The sequence below is a fragment of the Oncorhynchus mykiss genome, chromosome 19 (genome assembly GCF_057628025.1).
Source record: "Oncorhynchus mykiss isolate SJ-2025 chromosome 19, ASM5762802v1, whole genome shotgun sequence".
In the NCBI taxonomy this organism is placed as follows: Eukaryota; Metazoa; Chordata; class Actinopteri; order Salmoniformes; family Salmonidae; genus Oncorhynchus; species Oncorhynchus mykiss.
Window position 1 is genome coordinate 71,518,225 of NC_143040.1, and position 13,449 is coordinate 71,531,673.

The 13,449-nt window shown below is 47.5% G+C and overlaps 1 protein-coding gene across 3 annotated transcripts in view; it reads left to right on the forward strand.

Moving 5' to 3' along the window:
• LOC110512290 (alpha-actinin-1) overlaps window positions 1-13,449 on the forward strand; it is a 124,018-nt gene that overhangs the window by 37,986 nt on the left and 72,583 nt on the right. For all 3 annotated transcript variants that reach the window (XM_036955342.2, XM_036955343.2, XM_036955344.2), the window contains exons 3-4: window positions 876-995; window positions 12,678-12,764. In XM_036955342.2, coding sequence (XP_036811237.2) covers window positions 876-995; window positions 12,678-12,764 — 207 coding nt within the window. The remainder of the gene's footprint in view (window positions 1-875; window positions 996-12,677; window positions 12,765-13,449) is intronic.

The window sequence follows — 13,449 nt, forward strand, 5'->3', positions numbered from 1 at the left end:
CATAGCGACAGGAACATAGCGACAGGAACATAGCAACAGGAACATAATAACAGGAACATAGCAACAGCAACATAGCAACATGAACATAGCAACAGGAACATAGTAACAGGAACATAGTAACAGGAACATAGTAACAGGAACATATCAACAGGAACAGAGCAACAAGAACATAGTAACAGGAACATAGTAACAGGAACATAGCAACAGGAACATAACAACAGGAACATAGCAACAGGAACATAGCAACAGGAACATAGCAACAGGAACATAGCAACAGGAACAGAGCAACAGGAACATAGTAACAGGAACATAGTAACAGGAACATAACAACAGGAACATAACAACAGGAACATAGCAACAAGAGCATAACAACAGGATATGTCTCTTTCCCCACTGCCTCAGGATGTCTCTTTCCCCACTGCCTCAGGATGTCTCTTTCCTCACTGCCTCAGGATGTCCCTTTCCTCACTGCCTCAGGATGTCTCTTTCCCCACTGCCTCAGGATATGTCTCTTTCCCCACTGCCTCAGGAAATGGTCCTTTCCTCACTGCCTCAGGATGTCTCTTTCCCCACTGCCTCAGGATGTCTCTTTCCCCACTGCCTCAGGATGTCTCTTTCCCCACTGCCTCAGGATATGTCTCTTTCCCCACTGCCTCAGGATGTCTCTTTCCTCACTGCCTCAGGATGTCTCTTTCCTCATATGTCTTTTTCACAATTTCAGAGTGTTATTTTGACAGGATGATCAAATTATGAGACTGCACCTGTAGATATTTTATATAAAGGTAAATGATACAGGCGTTGTTTAACGTCTCACTCCACAGTGTCATAAGTCTGACCCTTAACCCCTTGACCCCTTCTGTCTGTTTCCTGTACAGGAGAGCGCTTGGCCAAACCAGAGAGAGGAAAGATGAGAGTTCACAAGATCTCCAACGTCAACAAAGCTCTCCACTACATCACCAGTAAAGGAGTCAAGCTGGTGTCCATCGGAGCTGAGGGTGGGTTCAACAATACCCTTGTCACTACTGTAGTAAACTAGACTGTAGTAAACTAGACTGTAGTCCACTACATCACCAGTAAAGGAGTCAAGCTGGTGTCCATCGGAGCTGAGGGTGGGTTCAACAATACCCTTGTCACTACTGTAGTAAACTAGACTGTAGTAAACTAGACTGTAGTCCACTACATCACCAGTAAAGGAGTCAAGCTGGTTTCCATCGGAGCTGAGGGTGGGTTCAACAATACCCTTGTCACTACTGTAGTAAACGAGACTGTAGTAAACTAGACTGTAGTCCACTACATCACCAGTAAAGGAGTCAAGCTGGTTTCCATCGGAGCTGAGGGTGGGTTCAACAATACCCTGGTCACTACTGACACTGACTGGACTGTAGTAAACTAGACTGTAGTCCACTACATCACCAGTAAAGGAGTCAAGCTGGTGTCCATCGGAGCTGAGGGTGGGTTCAACAATACCCTGGTCACTACTGTAGTAAACTAGACTGTAGTACACTAGACTGTAGTACACTAGACTGTAGTACACTAGACTGTAGTAAACTAGACTGTAGTACACTAGACTGTAGCAAACTAGACTGTAGTAAACTAGACTGTAGTAAACTAGACTGTAGTACACTAGACTGTAGTACACTAGACTGTAGTAAACTAGGCTGTAGTACACTAGACTGTAGTACACTAGACTGTAGTACACTAGACTGTAGTAAACTAGACTGTAGTAAACTAGACTGTAGTACACTAGACTGTAGTAAACTAGGCTGTAGTACACTAGACTGTAGTAAACTAGACTGTAGTACACTAGCCTGTAGTCCACTACATCACCAGTAAAGGAGTCAAGCTGGTGTCCATCGGAGCTGAGGGTGGGTTGAAAACCTTAAAGTCTGTAAATAAATAAATGGACAACGTGACTGACACACTTCTGCATTAATTTAGATAGAGTGAAGAACCCGGTCACATGATACTGGACTGTCTATATACACAGTAACCTAATGTAACAATGAAAGAAATCCCTGAAATGAGATTCCCCCCTACATACTGGTTTTCACGAGAAAGAGGCACTGTTCAAACAATCTAGTAAATGTGGAGGAGGAGCTAAGACGGATGGCTAATATGGATAAGATGGCGCCGGAGGGGATTGCTGCCATTTTAACGGGCTCCTAAACAATCGTGCTATTCTGTATGTTTTTTTTGCTGTGTTTGTAACCATTTTTGTACATAATGTTTCTGCCACCGTCTCTTATGACCGAGCTTCTGGACATCAGAACAGCGGTTACTCATCTCGGACTGGACAAAGTTTTTTTTCTTTAACGAATTTGAGGTCGAAAGATTAACGGCTCCTACCGGACCAGGCCCAAATCCCTGTCCTGAAGAGGAGACGCCCGCTACCTTTACCTTTACCATCCGTCCTACTGGCGATCTGTGCAATCACTGGAGAATAAACTGGATGAGCTTCGTTCGAGAATATCCTTCCAACGGGACATTAAAAACTGTGTTATCTTATGTTTCACCGAGTCGAGGCTGAACGAGGACAGTTGGCTGGGTTTTCCTTGCATCGGCATGACAGAACAGCAACCTCCAGTAAGACGAGAGGGGTGGTGGTGTGTGTCTATTTGTCAACAACAGCTGGTGCGCAACGTCTAATATTAAAGATGTCTCGAGGTTTTGCTCACCTGAGGTAGAGTACCTCATGATAAGCTGTAGACCACACCATCTACCAAGAGAGTTCACATCTATATTTTTCGTAGCCGTCTATTTACCACCATAAAATGATGCAGGCACTAGGACCGCCCTCAACGAGCTGTATAAGGCCATGAACAAACAAGTAGCTGGGGACTTTAAAGCAGGAAAACTTAAATCTGTTTTACCTCATTTCTACCAGTATGTCACATGTGCTACCTCAGGGAAAAAAAACTCTACACCACCTTTACTCCACACACAGTGATGCATACAAAGCTCTCACTCACCCTCCATTTGGCAAATCTAACCATAATTCTATCCTCCTAATTCCTGTTTACAAGCAAAACCTCAAGCAGGAAGCACCAGTGTCTTGCTCAATACAGAAGTGGTCTGATGACGTGGATGCTAAGCTACAGGACTGATTTGCTAGCACAGACTGGAATATGTTCCGGGATTCATCCGATGGCATTGAGGAGTTTACCACCTCAGTAACCCCACAGTGACCGTTCGTACATATCCCAACTAGAAGCCATGGATTACAGGCAACATCCACACTGAGCTAAAGGTTAGAGCTGCCGCTCTCAAGGAACGGGACACTAATCTGGGAGTTTATAAGAAATCTCACTATGCCCTCAGACGAACCATCAAACAGGCAAAGCGTCAACACAGGACTAAGATTGATTCCTACTACACCGGCTCTGACGTTCTTCGGATGTGGCAGGGCTTGCAAACTATTACAGATTACAAAGGGAAACCCAGCCGTGAGCTGCCCAGTGACACGAGCCTACCAGACAAGCTAAATACCTTCTATGCTCACTTCACAGCAAGCAACGCTGAACCATGAATGAGAACATCAGCTGTTCCGGATGACTGTGTGATCACGTTCTCCGTAGCCGACGTGAGGCCTTGAAACAGGTCAACATTCACAAGGCCGCAGGGCCAGACGGATTACCCGAAAGCGTACTCCAAGCATGCGCTGACCAACTGGCAACTGTCTACACTTTCATTTTCAACCTCTCCCTGACCGAGTCTGTAATACCTACATGTTTCAAGCAGACCACCATAGTGCCTGTGCCCAAGAACGCCAAGGTAACTAGCCTAAATGACTACCGCCCCACAGCACTCACGTCTGTAGCCATGAAGTGCTTTGAAAGGCTGGTCATGACTCACATCAACACCATTATCCCAGAAACCCTACACCCACTCCAATCTGATACCGATCCAACAGACCCACAGATGACGCAATCTCCATTGCACTCCACACTGCCCTTTCCCACCTGGACAAAAGGAACACCTACGTGAGACTGCTGTTCTTTGACTACAGCTCAGCGTTCAACACCATAGTGCCATAAACGCTCATCACTAAGCTTAGGATCCTGAGACTAAAGGATCCTAAGCGGCTCTGCAACTTGATCCAGGACTTCCTGACGGCCCCCTCCAGGTGGTTAGGTAGCAACACACCACACAGATTCTCAACATGGGGCCCCTCAGGGGTTTTACGCTTAGTCCATTCCTTCACCCACGACTACAGCACCATCCATTAAGTTTGCCGACAACACAGAGGTGATAGGTCTGATCACCGACAATTATGAGAACAGCCTACAGGGATGAGGTCAGAGACCTGGCAGTGTGGTGCCAGGACAACAAACTCTCCCTCAACGTGAGCAAAACAAAAGAGCTGATCGGTGGACTACAGGAAAAGGGGGGGGGGGGGGGCCGAGCACGCCCCCATTCACATCGACGTTACTGTAGTGGAGTGGGTCGATCACTTCAAGTTCCTTGTCATTCACATCACTAACAAACTATCATGGTCCAAACACACCATGACAGTCGTGAAGAGGGCACGACAACACCTATTCCCCCTCAGGAGACTGAAAAGATTTGGCATGGGTCCTCAGATCCTCAACAAGTTCTACAGCTGCACCATCGAGAGCATCCTGACTGGTTGCATCACAACAGCGCCCAAGCCTTTAGTTAATCAGTTAATCGAATGCTACTAATGACCCCCTTTTTTACACTTGAGTATTTTGGTATTTTATTAGGATCCACATTAGCTGTTGCAAAAGCAGCAGCTACTCTTCCTGGTGGTTAACACAGAACACAGAGCACAGAACACAGAACACAGAACACAGAGCACAGAACACAGAGCACAGAACACAGAGCACAGAACACAGAACACAAAACAGGAAACAATACAGAATGACATAATACAGAACATCATTAGACAAGAACAGCTCAAGGACAGAACTATATAAATTTTGTAAAAGACACACGTAGCCTCCATATCACTACTTACACACAAACTATCTAGGTCCAATAGGGGAGAGGCGTCGTTGCCGTGACGTGTTGCTTTATCTGTTTTTTGAAACCAGGTTTGCTGTTTATTTGAGCAATATGAGATGGAAGGAAATTCCATGCAATAAGGGCTCTATATAATACTGTACGCTTTCTTGAATTTGTTCTGGATTTGGGGACTGTGAAAAGACCCCTGGTGACATGTCTGGTGGGGTAAGTGTGTGTGTCAGGTCTGTGTGTAAGTTGACTATGCAAACAATTCGGGATTTAACTCATTAAAGTTTCTGATAAAAAGAAGTGATGCAGTCAGTCTCTCCTCAACTCTTAGCCAAGAGAGACTGGCAGCATAGTATTTATATCAAGCCTCGGATTATAATTAAGAGCAAAAAGACTCTCAGACCATGAGAAACAAGATTATCTTGTCTGATGAAACCAAGTTTTAACTCTTTGGCCTGAATGCCAAGCGTCACGTCTGGAGAAAACCTGACACCATCCCTACGGTGAAGCATGGTGGTGACAGCATCATGTTGTGGGGAAACCTGGCACCATCCCTACGGTGAAGCATGGTGGTGACAGCATCATGCTGTAGGGAAACCTGGCACCATCCCTACGGTGAAGCATGGTGGTGACAGCATCATGCTGTGGGGAAACCTGGCACCATCCCTACGGTGAAGCATGGTGGTGACAGCATCATGCTGTAGGGAAACCTGGCACCATCCCTACGGTGAAGCATGGTGGTGACAGCATCATGCTGTGGGGAAACCTGGCACCATCCCTACGGTGAAGCATGGTGGTGGCAGCATCATGCTGTGGGGAAACCTGGCACCATCCCTACGGTGAAGCATGGTGGTGACAGCATCATGCTGTAGGGATGTTTCCAGTGACTAGTCAGGATCGAGGAAAAGATGAACGTTGCAAAGTACAAGAGATCCTTGATGAAAATCTGCTCCAGAGCGCTCAGGACCTCAGACTAGAGGCAAAGGTTCACCTTCCAACAGGACAACGACACCTAAGGACACAGCCAAGATAAAGCAGGATTGGCTTTGGTACAAGTCTCTGAATGTCCTTGAGTTGCCCGTACTTGAACCCGATTGAGTATCTCTGGAGAGTCCTGAAAATAGCTGTGACGCAACGCTCCCCCTCCAACCTGACAGAGCTTGAGAAGATCTACAGAGAAGAATGGGGGAAACTCCCCAAATACAGGGGTGAAAAGCTTGTAGTTTCATACCCAAGAAAACGCTAGACTGTAATCGCTGCCAAAGGTGCTTCAAAGTACTGAGTAAGCGGTTTGAATACTTATGTAAATGAAAAACGATCAACTATCAAACTATTGCTTTGTCATTATGGGGTATTATGGGGTATTGTGTGTAGATTGATGAGGGAAAAAACTATTTAATCAATTTTAGAATAAGGCTGTAATCTAATAAAATGTGGAAAAAGTCAAGGGGTCTGAATACTTTCCGAAGGCATTTTATTCCCTTTAGCTGAAAACCCCAAACAACCTCTCCTCTCAGACACTGTCAGCAACCAGGCCCTCTGGACTTTACTGTGTGTGTGTGTGTGTGTGTGTGTGTGTGTGTGTGTGTGTGTGTGTGTGTGTGTGTGTGTGTGTGTGTGTGTGTGTGTGTGTGTGTGTGTGTGTGTCTGTGTCACTGTGTCCGTGGCGATCACACTTGTAGCTTCACACATGACCGCATCCCTCAAAAGCATTGTTGGGTTCCCCTCCCCCATCTCCTCTCCTACCCCTCAGAAGCTGAGCTAAAGAGATTCATTGATTACAGCCTGAGGGTCAATTAATGGATCTGACCCATCTGCCCCACTCGCTGGGGTCCCCTATCTCTCTCTGTCTGCCTGTCAGTTTCCCTCTATTACCCTCCCCCATCTCCTCTCCTACCACTCAGAAGCTGAGCTAAAGAGATTCATTGATTACAGCCTGAGGGTCAATTAATGGATCTGACCCATCTGCCCCACCCCCCTACTCGTTGGGGTCCCCTATCTCTCTCTGTCTGCCTGTCAGTTTTTCTGGCTGTCTGGCTGTCTGTCTCTCCCTGTCTGTCTCTCTCTCTCTCTCTCTGTCTGTCTCTTAATCTCTCTTTCTGTCTTTAATTCTTCGTGTTGTTGTTTATTTAGTGTTTTCCAATTTTCCCAGAAGTGGTTAGATTCTATGGATTCTTCAATTACATTGAGCTGATTTCTGACGTGCTGTTCCTTCTTTTTCCGTAGTGTATTTCTGTATTGTTTTAGTGATTCACCATAGTGAAGGCGTAGACTCAGGTTTTCCAGGGTCTCTATGTTTTTGGTTGGACAGGTTTCTCCATTTCTTTCTTAGGTTTTTGCATTCTTCATCAAACCACTTCTCTTTTTTTCCTTAAGTTGTCTGCTTGACCTTTTTAGATTTCAAGCTGAGAGGTAGAATATTTTTATTTTATTAATGTTTATTGACATCATTTGAGTCATTTGGAGGTCATTTTTACAACAATTGTTTACAGACAGATTATTTCACTGTATCACAATTCCAGTGGGTCAGACGTGCCTTTAAACAGCTTGGAAAATTCCAGAAATGATGTCATGGTTTTAGAAGCTTCTGTTAGGCTAATTGAAATCATTTGAGTCAATTGGAGGTGTACCTGTGGAAGTATTTCAAGGCCTACCTTCAATCTCAGTGCCTCTTTGTTTGACATCATGGGAAAATCAAAAGAAATCAGCCAAATCATTGTAGACCTCCACAAGTCTGGTTCATCCTTGGGAGCAATTTACAAACCCCTGAAGGTACCACGTTCATCTGTACAAACAGTAGTACGCAAGTATAAACACCATGGGACCACGCAGCCGTCATACCGCTCAGGAAGGAGACGTGTTCTGTCTCCTAGAGATGAACGTACTTTGGTGCGAAAAGTGCAAATCAATCCCAGAACAACAGCAAAGGACCTTGTGAAGATGCTGGAGGAAACAGGTACAAGTATCTATATCCACAGTAAAACGAGTCCTATATCGACGTAACCTGAAAGGCCTCTCATCAAGGAAGAAGACACTGCTCCAAAACCGTCATAAAAAATGCCAGACTACGGTTTGCAACTGCACATGGGGACAAAGATCATACTTTTTGGAGAAATGTCCTCTGGTCTGATGAAACAAAAATAGAACTGTTTGGCCATAATGACCATCGTTATGTTTGGAGGAAAAATAGGGAGGCTTGCAAGCCGAAGAACAACATTCCAACCGTGAAGCACGGGGGTGGACGAAGAAGAGAAGAAACTTGGTCGCAAATGGGTCTTCCAAATGGACAATGACCCCAAGCATACTTCCAAAGTTGTGGCAAAATGGCTTAAGGACAACAAAGTCAAGGTATTGGAGTGGCCATCACGAAGCCCGGACCTCAATCCCATAGAAAACATGTGGACAGAACTGAAAAAGCGTGTGCGAGCAAGGAGGCCTACAAACCTGACTGAGTTACACCAGCTCTGTCAGGAGGAATGGGCCAAAATTCATCCAACTTATTGTGGGAAACTTGTGGAAGGCTACCCAAAACGTTTGATCCAAGTTAAACAATTTACAGGCAACGCTACCAAATACTAATTGAGTTTATGTAAACTTCTGACCCACTGGGAATGTGATGAAAGAAATAAAAGCTGAAATAAATCATACTATTATTCTGACATTTCACATTCTTAGAATCAAGTGGTGATCCTAACTGACCTAAGACAGGGAAATTTACTAGGATTAAATGTCAGGAATTGTGAAAAACTGAGTTTAAATGTATTTGGCTAAGGTGAATGTAAACTTCCGATTTAAACTGTACATACCCAGCGTGCGACAGAGGTGCAGGAGTTGTGACCCGTTTTTGTTGGTAATGTTATCATAGTTGTGTCTAGGGGGCATATGGAGGAAGGAATGCTGTCACCTCCAGTTAGGTGTTTGTCCTCCTGTGTGTTGAGGGTGTCAGGTTCTTGTTCAGTTCTGGCATTTAGCTTTCCACAGACTAGTACATGTCCCTGGGCCTGGAAATGATTGATTTCCCCCTCCAGGATGGAAAGGCTGTCTTCATTCAAATATGGGGATTCTAGTGGGGGGGATATAGGTAGCACACATGAGGACATTTTTCTCTGTTGAGATAATTTCCTTATTAATTTCTAGCCAGATGTAAAATGTTCCTGTTTTGATTAATTTAATGGAGTGAGTTAGGTCTGCTCTATACCAAATTAGCATACCCCCCTGAGTCTCTTCCCTGTTTCAGACCTGGTAGTTTGGTGGATGGGACTACCAGCTCTCTGTAACCTAGAGGGCAACCAGTGTTTCCATCTCCTCTATGCCATGTTTATTGTAGGATGACAATGTCTGTATTTCTGATTTCCTTGATGATGTCTTGGTTCCTGCTCTCTCTCTCCCCCCCCCCCCCTCTCCCCATCTTTCTCTCTGTCTGTCTCTCTCTGTCTCTGCCTCTGTCTCTCTCTCGGCCTCTCCTTCTCTCTCTCTCTCCCTCCCCCTTTCTCTCTATCTCTTTCTCTCTCTCTCCCTCTCTTCTTCTCCCGGGGTTAATCCACAGCGAAGCCAAAATAAAAAAGCTTAAACCAGACTTGCATTCCAGACAGATTAGCCAATTGGAATCCCCTCTTGGACCCTTGCTGCCCTGGGACTGCGGAGGGAGCGGGGGCCAGGACAGGGGGCTGGATACAGTTAGCCTAGGCTTGTTAGAAGGCAGTTTGACTGGACGAGGGGTGGGGGCAGTAGTTCAGGCTGTGGAAACTAATAACAGAGGCTACAGCTCATGGAAGGCGGCATGGCAGGCAGAGGGCCATGTGAGGTGGTGGGGGTAAGGGGTTAGTGACAGGAGACAGGGTCCAAAATGCCTCCCTATTCCCTATTGAGTGCACTGCATTTGACCAGAGACCCTTGCACACTTTATAGATGCTTTACCCATTACATTTTTGGGAGCATGTATAGAATATGTCTATGGGTCCTAGGGAACAGGGTCCTAGGGAACAGGGTCCTAGGGAACAGGGTCCTAGGGAACAGGATCCTAGGGAGCAGCGTCCTATGGAACAGGGTGCTGGGTCCTAGGGAACAGGGTCTTAGGGAACAGTGTCTTTGGGAGCAGGGTCCTAGGGAAAAGGGTCCTAGGTAACAGGGTCCTAGGGAGCAGGGTCCTAGGGAACAGGGTCCTAGGGAACAGTGTCTTTGGGAGTAAGGTCCTAGGGAACAGGGTGCTAGGGAGCAGGGTCCTAGGGAACAAGGTCCTAGGGAGCAGGGTCCTAGGGAACAGGGTGCTAGGGAGCAGGGTGCTAGGGAACAGGGTCCAAGGGAACAGGGTCCTAGGGAACAGGGTCCTAGGGAACAGGGTTCTAGGGAGCAGGGTTCTAGGGAGCAGGGTCCTAGGGAAAAGGGAGCTGGATCCTGGGGAACATGGTCCTAGGGAGCAGGGTCCTAGGGAACAGGGTCCTAGGGAACAGGGTCCTAGGGAGCAGGATCCTAGGGAGTAGCGTCCTATGGAACAGGGTGCTGGGTCCTAGGGAACAGGGTCCTAGGGAACAGTGCCTTTGGGAGTAGGGTCCTAGGGAACAAGGTCCTAGGGAACAGGGTCCTAGGGAGCAGGGTCCTAGGTAACAGGGTCCTAGGGAGCAGGGTCCTAGGGAACAGGGTCCTAGGGAACAGTGCCTTTGGGAGTAGGGTCCTAGGGAGCAGGGTGCTAGGGAGCAGGGTCCTAGGGAACAGGGTCCTAGGGAACAAGGTCCTAGGGAACAGGGTCCTAGGGAGCAGGGTCCTAGGGAGCAGGGTCCTAGGGAACAGGGTTCTTGGGAGCAGCGTCCTAGGGAACAGGGTGCTGGATCCTGGGGAACAGGGTCCTAGGGAACAGGGTCCTAGGGAACAGGATCCTAGGGAGCAGCGTCCTATGGAACAGGGTGCTGGGTCCTAGGGAACAGGGTCTTAGGGAACAGTGTCTTTGGGAGCAGGGTCCTAGGGAAAAGGGTCCTAGGTAACAGGGTCCTAGGGAGCAGGGTCCTAGGGAACAGGGTCCTAGGGAACAGTGTCTTTGGGAGTAAGGTCCTAGGGAACAGGGTGCTAGGGAGCAGGGTCCTAGGGAACAAGGTCCTAGGGAGCAGGGTCCTAGGGAACAGGGTGCTAGGGAGCAGGGTGCTAGGGAACAGGGTCCTAGGGAACAGGGTCCTAGGGAACAGGGTCCTAGGGAACAGGGTTCTAGGGAGCAGGGTTCTAGGGAGCAGGGTCCTAGGGAAAAGGGAGCTGGATCCTGGGGAACATGGTCCTAGGGAGCAGGGTCCTAGGGAACAGGGTCTTAGGGAACAGTGTCTTTGGGAGCAGGGTCCTAGGTAACAGGGTCCTAGGGAGCAGGGTCCTAGGGAACAGGGTCCTAGGGAACAGTGCCTTTGGGAGTAGGGTCCTAGGGAACAGGGTCCTAGGGAACAAGGTCCTAGGGAACAGGGTCCTAGGGAGCAGGGTCCTAGGGAGCAGGGTCTTAGGGAACAGGGTCCTAGGGAGCAGGGTCCTAGGGAGCAGGGTCCTAGGGAGCAGGGTCCTAGGGAGCAGGGTCCTAGGGAACAGGGTTCTTGGGAGCAGCGTCCTAGGGAACAGGGTGCTGGATCCTGGGGAACAGGGTCCTAGGGAACAGGGTCCTAGGTAGCAGGGTCCTAGGGAACAGGGTCTTAGGGAGCAGGGTCCTAGGGAACAGGGTCTTAGGGAGCAGCGTCCTATGGAACAGGGTGCTGGATCCTGGGGAACAGGGTCCTAGGGAGCAGGGTCCTAGGGAACAGGGTCCTAGGGAACAGGGACCTAGGGAAAAGGGAGCTGGATCCTGGGGAACATGGTCCTAGGGAGCAGGGTCCTAGGGAGCAGGGTCCTAGGGAACAGGGTCCTAGGAAACAGGGTCCTAGGGAACAGTGTCTTGGGGAGCAGGGTCCTAGGGAGCAGGGTCCTAGGGAGAAGGGTCCTAGGGAACAGGGTGCTAGGGAGCAGGGTGCTAGGGAACAGGGTCCTAGGGAACAGGGTTCTAGTGAACAGGGTCCTAGTGAACACAGTCCTAGGGAACAGGGTTCTAGGGAGCAGGGTCCTAGGGAGCAGGGTCCTAGCGAACAGGGTCCTAGGGAACAGGGTCCTAGGGAAAAGGGAGCTGGATCCTGGGGAACATGGTCCTAGGGAGCAGGGTCCTAGGTAGCAGGGTCCTAGGGAACAGGGTCCTAGGGAACAGGGTCCTAGGGAACAGGGAGCAGGGTCCTAGGGAACAGGGTCCTAGGAACAGTGCCTTGTTCAGGGGCAGAAAGACAGATTTTGTCAGCTCGGGGATTCAATCTAGCAACCTTTCGTTTACTCGTCCAACACTCTAACCACTAGGCTACCTGCCACTCCAGTTCAGTTCAGTGACTGTCTAACACATACACTGTGTATCCTAGCTGTGAAACATATGATTCATTTGGGGAGGAGAGGAGCGGCAGGGTGACCTAGAGAGAGTAGGAGGAGAGGGTTCACATCATCAACAACATCATCGGACAGCAATGACTCAAAAGAGTCTGCTAGTTTGATGCTGCCTGATCACCACAGACAAACTATTGACGGATTGATCCAGAACTTCTGTAAATGAACTCAGGCCAACAGTGTTATCCTGTTCACCAGCAGTGGATCTGCTCTACTGTGAAACAGTGAACTGTAAATATAAACTCACACCAAAATGGTCTCTCTCTCCTCTCCTGCAGAGATCGTCGACGGCAATGCTAAAATGACCCTGGGAATGATCTGGACCATAATCCTTCGCTTCGCCATCCAGGATATCTCTGTGGAAGGTACCAGAATGTCGATGTCTTTCTCGGTCGGCTGAAGGGACTCTGTCGATGGCAACTAATACCGACATTCTTCCTACTAGTGTTTCGATCTAATTAAACCAAATCTTCCTTTATATGGAGACGTGACATGTTTGAGATGTTTCAGATGTTTCAGAGATGTTTGAGATGTTTCAGAGATGTTTGAGATGTTTGAGATGTTTGAGATGTTTCAGAGATGTTTCAGAGATGTTTGAGATGTTTGAGATGTTTCAGAGATGTTTGAGATGTTTCAGATGTTTCAGAGATGTTTGAGATGTTTGAGATGTTTCAGAGATGTTTCAGATGTTTCAGAGATGCTTGAGATGTTTCAGAGATGTTTCAGAGATGCTTGAGATGTTTCAGAGATGCTTGAGATGTTTCAGAGATGCTTGAGATGTTTCAGAGATGTTTGAGATGTTTCAGAGATGTTTGAGATGTTTCAGAGATGTTTGAGATGTTTCAGAGATGTTTCAGAGATGCTTGAGATGTTTCAGAGATGCTTGAGATGTTTCAGAGATGCTTGAGATGTTTCAGAGATGTTTGAGATGTTTGAGATGTTTGAGATGTTTCAGATGTTTGAGATGTTTGAGATGTTTGAGATGTTTGAGATGTTTGAGATGTTTCTGAGATGTTTCAGAGATGTTTGAGATGTTTGAGATGTTTCAGA